Source organism: Pongo pygmaeus, chromosome X (genome assembly GCF_028885625.2).
Source record: "Pongo pygmaeus isolate AG05252 chromosome X, NHGRI_mPonPyg2-v2.0_pri, whole genome shotgun sequence".
Classification (NCBI taxonomy): domain Eukaryota; kingdom Metazoa; phylum Chordata; class Mammalia; order Primates; family Hominidae; genus Pongo; species Pongo pygmaeus.
In genome coordinates, this window is record NC_072396.2 from 20,022,709 (window position 1) to 20,035,214 (window position 12,506).

General features: G+C 47.2%; 1 protein-coding gene across 1 annotated transcript in view; it reads right to left on the reverse strand.

Annotated features, from left to right (window-relative positions):
• MAP3K15 (mitogen-activated protein kinase kinase kinase 15) overlaps window positions 1–10,554 on the reverse strand; it is a 157,229-nt gene extending 146,675 nt beyond the window's left edge. The window contains exon 1 of the mRNA XM_054471806.2: window positions 9,971–10,554. Within this exon, the coding sequence (XP_054327781.1) occupies window positions 9,971–10,361 (391 nt within the window). The 5' untranslated portion in view covers window positions 10,362–10,554. The remainder of the gene's footprint in view (window positions 1–9,970) is intronic.
• Between the last annotated feature and the right edge of the window lie 1,952 nt (window positions 10,555–12,506).

Here is a 12,506-nt window from a genome sequence, read left to right on the forward strand (position 1 = left end):
GCACGGTGGGTCATGCCTGTAATCCCAGCACTTTGGGAGGCCAAGGTAGGTGGATCGCTTGAGCCCAGGAGTTCAAGACCAGCCTGGGCAACAAGGCAAAACCTTATCTGTACAAAAAACTAGCCGGGTGTGGTGGCGTGTGCCTGTAGTCCCAGCTACCTGGGAGGCTGAGGTGGGAGGATCACCTGAGCCAGGGAGGTAGAGTCTGCAGTGAGCTGTGATCGTGCCACTGCACTCTAGCCTGGACAACAGAGCGAGACCTCCTCTCAAAAAAAAAAAAAAAAAAAAAGCCCAGAAACAAAAGCTTGCCAAATAGGTATAGGGTTCCTACAGCACCAAACCTCTTATTTTTTGAAAGATTTTATGTAAAAAATAATAACAAAAATAAAAGGTTTGAAAAAGTTACCTAGCCTCCAAAACTGACGAAACCATGAAGGAAGATCAAATGTCTCCACCCATCCCCACCCCAAGCCAGTATTAACCTGATGGCTGATGGTCCAAGCATCTCATTTCTATTTTCTTAGCCCACAGCAGCCTAGTGAGGGGCTCCATGATTGGCATGTACTATGAACAGTAATGATTCATGACATGAGATGACCCATAGCCTGACTCTTTCTTGGTAAGGCCTACCCTAGGAGATAATTTTCTAGCAGTTGGACTAGATTTGCAAAACCTAAGTTGCACTCTCTTATTACTATAACAAACGATGCCAAAATCTCAGTAACCTGACCAAATAAAAGCTTCTCTCTTGCATATGCAAAATCCAAACTGGATATTCCTCCTCTGCCAGCTGTCCTCCAAAGAGTAACTCAGGGAGTCAGGTACCTTCCATCAAGTGCCACCACCATCGTCTATATGGGGACTCCAAGGTCCCCATGGGGACCATGGAAAGGGATGAGAAGATATGGGAAGGCCTAGTGGATTCACCAAAAACTTGGCCCAAAAGTGGCAGACATCACTCTCACCTATATGGTAGTAAGGATGAGTCTACGTAGACTCAAAGGATGCTGGGAAATGTAGTCCTTGGTTCTCAGCAATAACTACGAGCATAAATCTTTTTTTTTTTTTTTTTTTTTGAGATGGAGTCTCACTCTTGTCACCCAGGCTTGAGTGCACTGGCACGATCTTGGCTCACTGCAATCTCTGCCTCCTGGGTTCAAGCAATTCTCCTGCCTCAGCCTCCCGGGTAGCTGGGATTACAGTTGCACGCCACCACTCAAGGCTAATTTTTCGGTTTTTTTGTTTGTTTTAATTTTGAGACGGAGTTTCACTCTCGTTGCCCAGGCTGTAGTGCAATGGCACAATCTCGGCTCACTGCAACTTCCACCTCCCAAGTTCAAGCGATTCTCCTGCCTCAGTCTCCCGAGTAGCTGGGATTACAGGTGCCTGCCACAACGCCCAGCTAATTTTTTGTATTTATAGTAGAGACGGGGTTTCACCATGTTAGCCAAGCTGGTCTCCAACTCCTGACCTTAGGTGATCCACCCACCTTGGCCTCCCAAAGTGCTGAGGTTACAGGCATGAGCCACTGCGCCCGGCCTGATTTTTGTATTATTAGTAGAGATGGGGTTTTGCTATGTTGACTAGGCTGGTCTCAAACTGACCTCGAGTGATCCACCCACCTCGGCCTCCCAAAGAGCTGGGATTAGAGGCATGAGCCACCACACCTGGCAATAGCACAAATCTTTAGCAGCCACCTCACTATCTCCACCACGCTTTATACCCCACAATGACTCTTGTATAAGGCAGCCAGAAAAGGAGTATCATCAGACTAGAGCAAAACCAAATAACGAATCTGGAGACTGAGGCCCTAGTCTTAGTTTTTATTTATTTATTTTTCTTGAGACGGAGTCTTGCTCTGCCGCCCAGGCTGGAGTGCAGTAGCGCGATCTTGGCCCACTACAACCTCCACCTCACGGGTTCAAGTGATTCTCCTGCCTCAGCCTCCCAAGTAGCTGGGATTACAGGTGTGTGCCACCATGCCCAGCTAATTTTTTGTATTTTTAGTAGAGACAGGGTTTCACTATGTTGGCAGGCTGCTCTCTAACTCCTGACCTCCAATGATCCGCCTGCCTTGGCCTCCCAAAGCCCTGGGATTACAGGCATGAGCCACCGCACCCAGCCTAGTCTTATAGTTTTTCTATTGATGTTCAGGAAATATGAAAACATCCCAGTATGGGTTGTAATACTTCACAACTTTTAAGATCACTGTGCACATAACAGAAGGGAAAAACAAGAATCAGAAGCAGGACCCCTGGGTCAGGAAAGTAACATTTAAATGAGGTTCAGAGAAGAGTGAAGTTATGCAAAGCCAGACACAACAGGTATGGGAAGATCACTTGTGCCTCAAAAGCTGTTCTTGCCATTTAAGCAGTTAATAGCTAACTCAAGAAGGCTGCTAATTAGCATCTAGGTAGGGGCTCTCACTTACACAACTAACCACCTAACTATTCTAAGAGTAAACAAAACGGTGTACTCCCTGAAGATAAAAGCATTGTATTCTACCAGTCCCGATGTCATTTTAAGACTTCCTACTACAATAAGTGTATTCAATTACAGCATCCGGGGAGGATAGTTTCCACAGTCAAAACATTTGAGAAAGTATGAGAAAGTCACACAGGTCTCTTTGCTTCCTGCAACTTGCCTCAAGTCTTTAAGATGTTCACAAACACTGAGAACCTCTAGGAGGGAGACACAGGATGCAGTTGAAAAAAGTCTACCAAAATTAGCTGGGCACGGTGGTGCACGCCTGTAAGTCCCAGCTACTCGGGAGGCTGAGGTGGAAGGATCACTGGAGCCCAGGGAGGTCAAGGCTGCAGTGAGCCGTGATCGCGCTACTGCACTCCAGCCTGGGTGAGAGTGAGACCTTGTCTCAAAAAAAAAAAAAAAAAACTAACATAAACTCAACCCTAACGTAAACTAAAGATTTCAAGTGAGTATGATGTGTCAACATGTGTAAGTTCATCAATTGTCACAAGCGCCGTAGTCTGGCGGAAGATGCTCATGATAGGGGAGTTTGTGGGAGAGGGCAGAGGGGTTGATGGGAACACTCTGTACTTTTCCTCTCAAGTTTGCTGTGAACCTACAACTGCTCTAAAAAAGTATTTTAAAAAAAGTTCTGGAGATGCATATTGGTTTCTAGGGTTTGGTTTTGTTTGAGATGGGGTCTCGCTGTTGTCTGCCCGGGTTGGAGTGCAATGGCACAATCTCAGCTCACTGCAACCTCTGCCTTCCGGGTTCCAGCAATTCTCCTGGCTCAGCCTCCTGAGTAGCTGAGATTACAGGTGCCCGCCACTATGCCTGGCTAATTTTTGTATTTTTAGTAGAGACAGGGTTTCACCATGTTGGCCAGGCTGGTCTCGAATTCCTGACCTCAGGTGATCCACCCGCCTCAGCCTCCCAAAGTGCTGGGATCACAGGCATGAGCCGCCGCGCCCAGCCAGGATACTGGTTTTTGTTTTTTGAAATGGGAGTCTCGCTCTGTTGCCCAGCCTGGAGTGCAGTGGCGCAATCTTGGCTCACTGCAACCTCTGCCTCCTGGGCTCAAGCAATTCTCCTGCCTCCGTCTCCTGAGTAGCTGAGACTACAGGTGCACACCACCATGCCCGGCTAATTTTTATATTTTTAGTAGAAACAGGGTTTCGCCATGTTGGCCAGGCTGGTCTCGAACTCTTGAGCTCAGGTGATCCACCCACCTCAGCCTCCCAAAGTGGTGGTATTACAGGCGTGAGCCACCGCGCCCAGTCTGGAGATGGATATTGTTGACGGTCACGTAACAGTGTGAATATATGTAACGCCACTGAAATGAACACTAAAAATGGTCAAAATAGTAAATTTTGTTATACATATTTTGTCACAATTTTAAAAACCACAAGGACCGGGGGTGGTGGTTCACGCCTGTAATCCTAGTAATTTGGGAGGCTGAGGTGGGAGGATCACTTGAGCCCAGGAATTCGAGTCCATAAGATCTCACAGAGTGAGATTTCATCTCTACAAAAAATAAACAAAATGCGCCAGGGGTGGTGACTCACACCCGTAATCCCAGAATTTTGGGAGGCTGAGGCAGAAGGATTGCTCAAGTCTGGGAGGTTGAGGCTGCAGTGTGCCAAGATCGTGCCACTGTACTCTAGACTGGGCAACAGAGTGAGACCCTGTCTCAAAAAAAATCTATATATATATATACAAAAATTTAAAAATAAATATTTAAAAATAATTTAGAAAACACAAATGGGACATGCCCTGCCCCTCTCAGCCCATGGTACTTTCCTTTTCCAACAGCATCCACTTGTTCTTGCTTATGTCCAAGGCCTGCCTGCCATTTTCCTGCAGCTCATCCAATCCACTATACGTGCTAGTGACACAGCCCCAAGATTTAGACTCACACAGGACCCCATGAAACACTACAAGCAGATGGAAAACCACAGTCAAACCTGACTTTGACTTGCTGTGAGAACAGGAGACAGGAAGTGCTTAAATTTCCCATAGATGATGGCCCCTAAAACATACTTGGGCCGAAGCAGACCTGATAGATATCTACAGAACTCTCCACCCCAAGTCAACAGAATACATTCTTCTTAGCGCCACATAGCACTTATTCTAAAATCGACCACATAAATAGAAGTAACACACTCCTCAGCAAATGCAAAAGAACAGAAATCATAACAAACAGCCTCTCAGACCACAGTGCAATTAAATTAGAACTCAGGATTAAGAAACTCACTCAAAACCACACAACTACGTGGAAACTGAACAATCTGCCTCCTGAATGACTACTGGGTAAATAACGAAATTAAAGCAGAAATAATGAAGTTCTTTGAAATCAATGAGAACAAAGATACAATGTACCAGAATCTCTGGGTCACAGCTAAAGTAGTGTTTAGAGGGAAATTTATAGCACTAAATACCCACATGAGAAAGCAGGAAAGATCTAAAATCGACACCCTAACATCACAATTAAAAGGACTAGAGAAGCAAGAGCAAACACATTCAAAAGCTAGCAGAAGACAAGAAATAACTAAGATTGGAGCAGAACTGAAGGAAATAGAGACATGAAAAAACCTTCGAAAAAATCAATGAATCCAGGGGCTGGTTTTTTTTAAAAGATTAACAAAATTGATAGACCACTACCTAGACTAATAAAGAAAAAAAGAGAGAAGAATCAAATAGACACAATAGAAAATGATGAAGGGGCAATCACCACTGATCCCATGGAAATACAAACTACCATCAGAGAACACTATAAACACGTCTACACAACTAAACTAGAAAATCTAGAAGAAATGGATAAATTCCTGGACACATACACCCTCCCAAGACTAAACCAGGAAGAAGTCGAATCCCTGAAAAGACCAATAACAAGTTCTGAAATTGAGGCAGTAATAGCCTACCAACTACAAAAATCCTAGACGGATTCACAGCCGAATTCTACGAGAGGTACAAAGAGGAGCTGGTACCATTCCTTCTGAAACTATTCCAAACAACAGAAAAAGAGGCCAGCATTATCCTGATTCCAAAACCTGGCAGAGACACAACAAAAAAAGAAAATTTCAGGATGAACATCGATGTGAAAATCCTCAATAAAATACTGGCAAACCGAATCTAGCAGCACATCAAAAAGCTTATCCACCACGATCAAGTCGGCTTCATCCCTGGATGCAAGGCTGGTTCAACATACGCAAATCAACAAACATAATCGATCACATAAACAGAACCAATGACAAAAACCACAATTATCTCAATAGATGCAGAAAAGGCCTTCGATAAAATTCAACACCGCTTCATGCTAAAAACTCTCAATAAACTAGGTATTGATGGAACATATCTCAAAATAATAAGAGCTATTTAAAATAAACCCATAGCCAATATCATACTGAATGGGCAAAAGCTGGAAGCATTCCCTTTGAAAACTGGCACAAGACAGGGATGCCCTCTCTCACCACTCCTATTCAACATGGTATTGGAAGTTCTGGCCAGAGCAATCAGGCAAGAGAAAGAAATAAAGGGTATTCAATTAGGAAGAGAGGAAGTCAAATCGTCTGTTTGCAGACAACATGATTGTATATTTAGAAAACCCCATGGTCTCAGCCCAAAAACTCCTTAAGCTTTTAAACAACTTCAGCAAAGTCTCAGGATACAAAATCAATGTATAAAAATCACAAGCATTCCTATGCACCAATAAAAGACAAACACAGAGCCAAATCGTGAGTGAACTCCCATTCACAATTGCCACTAAGAGAATAAAATACCTAGGAATGTAGACCAATGGAACAGAACAGAGGCCTCAGAAATAACACCACACATCTACAACCATCTGATCTTTGACAAACCTGACAAAAACAAGCAATGGGGAAAGGATTCCCTATTTAATAACTGGTGTTGGGAAAACTGGCTAGCCATATGCAGAAAACTGAAACTGGACCCCTTTCTTACACCTTATACAAAAATTAACTCAAGATGGATTAAAGACTCAAACGTAAGACCTAAAACCATAAAAACCCTAGAAGAAAACCTAGGCAATACCATTCAGGACATAGGCATAGGCAAGGACTTCATGGCTTAAACACCAAAAGCAATGGCAACAAAAGCCAAAATAGACAAATGGGATCTAATTAAAGAGCTTCTGCAAAGCAGAAGAAACTATCATCAGAGTGAAGAGGCAACCTATAGAATGGGAGAACATTTTTGTAATCTACTGATCTGACAAAGGTCTAATATCCAGAATCTACAAGGAACTTAAACAAATGTACAAGAAAAAAACAACCCCATCAAAAAGTGGGCAAAAGATATGAACAGACACTTTTCAAAAGAAGACATTTATGTGGCCGACAAACATATGAAAAAAAAACCCATCAACACTAGTCATTAGAGAAATGCAAATCAAAACCACAATGAGATACCATCTCACGCCAGTTAGAATGGCAATCATTACAAAGTCAGGAAACAACAGATGCTGGAGAGGATGTGGAGAAATAGGAATGCTTTTACACTGTTGGTGGGAGTGTGAATTAGTTCAACCATTGTGGAAGACAGTGTGGCGATTCCTCAAGGATCTAGAACCAGAAATACCATTTGACCCAGCAATCCCATTCCTGCGTATATACCCAAAGGATTATAAATCATTCTACTATAAAGACACAGGCAAATGTATGTTTACTGCAGCACTATTTATAATAGCAAAGACTTGGAACCAACCCAAATGCTCATCAATGATAGACTGGATAAAGAAAATGTGGCACATATACACAATGGAATACTATGCAGCCATAAAAAAGGATGAGTTCATGTCCTTTGCAGGGACATGGATGAAGCTGGAAACCATCACCCTCAGCAAACCAACACAGGAACAGAAAACCAAACACTACATGTTCTCACTCATAAGTGGGAGTTGAAGAATGAGAACACATGGACACAGGGAGGGGAACATCACACACACCCCGGGGCCTATGGGGAGTGGGAGGGGAGGGAGAGCATTAGGACAAATACCTAATGCATGCAGGGCTTAAAACCTAGATGACAGGTTGGTTGGTGCAGCAAACCACCATGGCACATGTATACCTATGTAACAAACCTGCACGTTCAGCACATGTATCCCAGCACTTAAAGTTAAAAATAAATAAATACTTGGGCCGTTCAACAGTTCCCCTCCCCCGCAAGCCTTTTTCCAGAACAGCATTGTTCAATAGGACCTTCTGAGATGAGGAAAGAGTTCTGTAACTTCACTGTCCCACCTGGGAGTTACTTGTGCCTACGGAGCACACATTTATTCATTTATTTAGAGACAGGGTCTCGATCTGTCACCCAGGCTGGAGTGCAGTGGCATAAACACAGGTCACCGCAGCATCGACCTCCTGGGCTTAAGTGATCCTCCTGCCTCCACCTCCCAGGTAGCTGGGACCACAGGCACATGGGTGCCACCACATCCTTTTTTTTTTTTTTTTTTTTTTTTTTTTTTGCTCAGGTTGGCCTTGAACTCCTGTATTCAAGCAATCCTCCCGCCTTGGCCTTCCAAAGTGCTGGGATTACAGGCGTGAGCCACTGCACCTGGCCTATCGAGCACCTTAAATGCCACTAGTGCAACTAAGGAACTTACCATTTTTACCGTATTCTAACCAGTTTAACTGTCAAGAGCCACCTGTGGCTAGTGGCTACCAAATTGGACAGAGTGGTTTTAGAATTTTTACAAAGAAGCCAAAGTGAGAGCTCTGTATCTTTTTGGTGGAAACACCAAAAAGCAGTGAGTGATAGAGGACGAATCCAGGAGACAGTGGAGGTGGTCATCTCTTTAGCCCAGGAACCCACTTACTGTATATGTACTTTTTCAAACCTCTGAAAGCAATCCTAATGCACTGAGAACTGATTTACTCAAGACCAGGACAAGGTTAACCAAAGGGAGCTCATGGTACAGCCCAACATTCTAGGCCACCCGGGCCAGAGTGACCCAAGGTGACGTGTCTGTTGTGTGGCTCCAGAATTGAAAGCCTGAGATTTGACGTCTGCATCTTCACAGTCGACCTGTTAGAAGGGCCCCCCGTACACACACACTCCGCCCCAGAAAAAGCAAAAGCCACCGCACACAAATCTTTCAGAGGTGGCACCAGCAGGAAGGAGAGTGTTGTGCCTCATGGCAAAAGGAACATTTAACCGTTCAGAGAAGATTCTGTTCAAATTCCAATTTTGGAGCAGAATGAATAGAAGTTGAGAAAACGGAGTGGTTCTAGGTGAAATGGGCTCCTGAACGACTTCTCTAAAAAGATGTTGTGCTGAAGAGTATACTCGGTGTGGTCAGAAATGTCAGGAGACCGCTTTCAATGGGTCCAGCTGCCACTTGTTTAAACAAGCCTGACCCCCCCCCCCACCCCCCCCCACCCCCACTTCCAGCTGGGGAGAATTTGCTCTGCAAGAAAAACAGATCTGCGCTGTCTCCAGCCGAGGCTGAATCCTAATCATCCTAGCTTACTATTACAGCAAAGCAACTTCCCATATCCTATCTCATCAGCTTTTAGGTTTAGGGTAGGCACTGTTACTCCCTTTGACCAGAAACTGAGGCACAAGGACTCCCAGGTAATTACTGTCTCACTCCTGGCTGCAAAATGCAATCGCCTGGGAAGCACGACACTTCTGAGGCCTCGGGTGCTTATGTCATTGGTCTGGGGTCCGATCTGGGCATCCAGAGTTTTCAAAGCTCCCCAGGTGATTCTAATATGTAGCCTGCGTTGGGACCCACGGCCGTAAGATACCTGCCAGGAGTGAGAAAGCAAAAGTTGGATAACTTGGGAGAAGGGGGGCTTGGTAGGGTCTGGGTTACAGGCTGTTTCTTGGGTTATCTGATGTTTAAGATGCCTGAAGAATCAAAGAGTCTAAATGCCCGTGTCCTCTATTTTCTTATCTGTAAAAGGGCACAATGTTAACGACTCCACCCTCCCCCAAAGGCAGGACGGTCCTGTTGGAGGGATCAGGGGATGAGAGGATAGGAGGGGGGCTAGAGGGAGGGGGATGAGAGGAAGGGGACTAGGGGAAGGGGAGGGAGACTAAGGGGAGGGAGACTAAGGGGAGGGGGGACTAAGGGGAGGGGGCACTAAGGGGAGGGGGCACTAAGGGGAGGGGGCACTAAGGGGAGGGGGCACTAAGGGGAGGGGGCACTAAGGGGAGGGGGACTGGGGGAGGGGAGACTGGGGGAGGGGGATAAGGGGAGGGGAACTAGGGGGAAGGGAGGGAAGGGGGACTAGACAGGAGGAGGACTAGGGAGAGGGGAGGGGGACTAGGGGGAGAAGGACGAGGAGGAGAAGGCCGAGGGGGAGAAGGCCGAGGGGGAGAAGGCCGAGGGGGAGAAGGCCGAGGGGGAGAAGGACGAGGGGGAGAAGGACGAGGGGGAGAAGGACGAGGGGGAGAAGGACGAGGCGGCGGGACAGGTGCCCTGGCTCTTGTGAGGGTAGGTAAAGTGGGACTGAGGTGGGGACGAAGCCGCCCTCACCTGCGTCGTAGAAGGCGTCGAGCACGGCCGTCTCCCCGAAGTCCAGCTCCCCAAAGGGCACGGAGGTGAGGTGAGCGCCCTCGGCCTCGCAGGCCCGCAGCAGGCACTGCCGCGCCCCCGCCTCCGGGCCGCCGGCCGCGCAGCCCTGGGAGCTCTCACTGCGCACGTATACTGCCCGCAGAGCCCGCCGCGGCCCGCCCCAGCTCTCGCCCTCGCTCTCGCCCTCGCCCTCGCCACTGCCGCCTGCCGCGCCCTCCGCCGCCCCGTCGGGCTCCGCCGGCCCGGCCGCGCCCTCCACCCCCGGCGGCGGCGGCGGCGGCGGCGGGCACTGAGGGGACTCGCTCGCCGTCCCGAGGGCCCCGGCCGGAGCATTCCCACCGCCGCTCTCCATGTGCCCGCCTGCGCGCCCTTCCCCTGCGCCAGTGGCCCGCGGCTGCGATCCGCTAGGAGGCACAAGTTACAGCAGCCGCGCAGGCGGTCCCGGCACCTGCTCCTGAAGCGCGGGACGCTACGGGAATCGAGGGAATGGAGCGCACCGGGGGCCCCGCGGCGGGCCGAAGACGGCAGTGCCCCTAGGCTGCAGCCTGAAGCTCGGGCCCCGCGGCGGGCCGAAGACGGCAGTGCCCCTAGGCTGCAGCCTGAAGCTCAGGCCCCGCGGCCCCCAGCGCCCTTTGAAGGCCGGAGAGAAAGAGGCGGGGGCTGGGGACGTCAGGGCGAGCGAGGGGCGGGGAGGGGGCTGGGAGGGCGGCAGGGCATGAGCGGGGAGGGTGCCCCCTGCTGCCCCCTCCAGGCAGCGCCCGCCCGCAGCCGGGAGACGCCGAACACGGGAACAGGAATTGGGGGACTTTTTTTTTTTTTTTTTTTTTTTTTTTTTGCCATCCCTCTAGCCTGACCACCATTAGGAGCTACAATTTCTTTTTTCTTAAAACAACTTGAAGCATTCGAGCAGGGTAAAAACTCTTTCAAAGCATCGGTTGGATGGAAATGTTCTATTCCCAACTCAATACAGACGTATTAATAGTTTTCACCCGGCATTGGGATGGACGGATGCTTCATCCCGGGTTGCCAAGCGCACGGCCCTCCTTGAGCCCTGTCCCGGAGGCCAGCTCGTCCTGGCTTTCGCCGTGACCTTGACAAGGCACAGGGAGGCACCAGCAACCAATTTTGTTTGTCTGGTAGATAGACTTCAAGTACGCTGCCTGCCTGACCCTTGAAAATGCCGTGAACTCAAAGGGGCCCTCACTCGGATCTTAGGCACTTCACGAATTTGGACACAAATATTTTAAAAAATAGTGTTACCACTGAGGGTAATACCATTATTCTTATTTTTTGTGTTTTTTGAGACAAAGTCTGACGCTATCGCCCAGGCTGGAGTGCAGTGGCGCGATCTGTGCTCTCGGCTCACTACAACCTCTGCTTCCTGGGGCTCAAGCGATCCTCCCACCTCAGCCTTCAGACTAGCTGGGATTACAGGCACGCACCTCGCCATGTCCGGCTAATTTTTTTTTTTTTTTTTTTTTTTTGTATTTTTAGTAGAGACGGGGTTTCACCACGTTGGCCAGGCTGCTGTCGAATTCCTGAGTTCAAGCGACCCGCCTGCCTCAGCCTCTCCAAGTGCTAGGATTACAGGCGTGAGCCACCGCACCTGGGCCATTGTTTTCTAAAAGATAGAATGCACCGGACGCTGTCACAGACTTGGAGGTTTTTCTTTTTTCAATTGCAATATTATTTTTAAACTTTATTTTTAATTGACAAATAATAATTGTATATAATTATGGAATACAATCTGTTGTTTTTCATTTAAGTTCAGGGGTATATGTGCAGGTTTGTTACATAGGTAAACTTGTGTCATGGGGGTTTGTTGTATAGATTATTTCATCACCCAGGCATTAAGCCTAGTACTCATTAGTTATTTTTCTTGATCCTCTCCTTCCTCCCACCCTCCACCCTCTGATCCTCTGATAGGCCCCAATGTGTGTTGTTCCCCTCCATGTGTCCATGTGTTCTCATCATTTAGCTCCCACTTATGAGTAACAACATGCGGTATTTGGTTTTCTGTTTCTGCGTTTGTTTTCTAAGAATAATGGCCTCCAGCTCCACCCATGTTCCTGCAAAGGACATGATCTCATTCTTTTTTATGGCTGCATAGTATTCCATGGTGTGTATGTACCACATTTTCTTTATTCAATCTACCATTGATGAGCATTTAGATTGATTTCATGTCTTGGCTATTGTGAATAGTGCTGCAATGAACATACACATGTATGTGTCAACAGAGTGAACAAACAAACTACAGAATGGGAGAAAATTTTTGCAAACTGCATCTGACAAAGGTCTAATATCCAGCATCTATAAATAACTTAAATGTACAAGTAAACAACAAACAGCCCCATTAAAAAGTGGGCAAAGGACATGAACAGACACTCTTCAAAAGAAGACATACATGTGGCCAACAATCATATGAAAGAAAAGCTTCAACATCACTGATCATTAGAGAAATGCAAATCAAAACCACAACTAGATACCATCTCACACC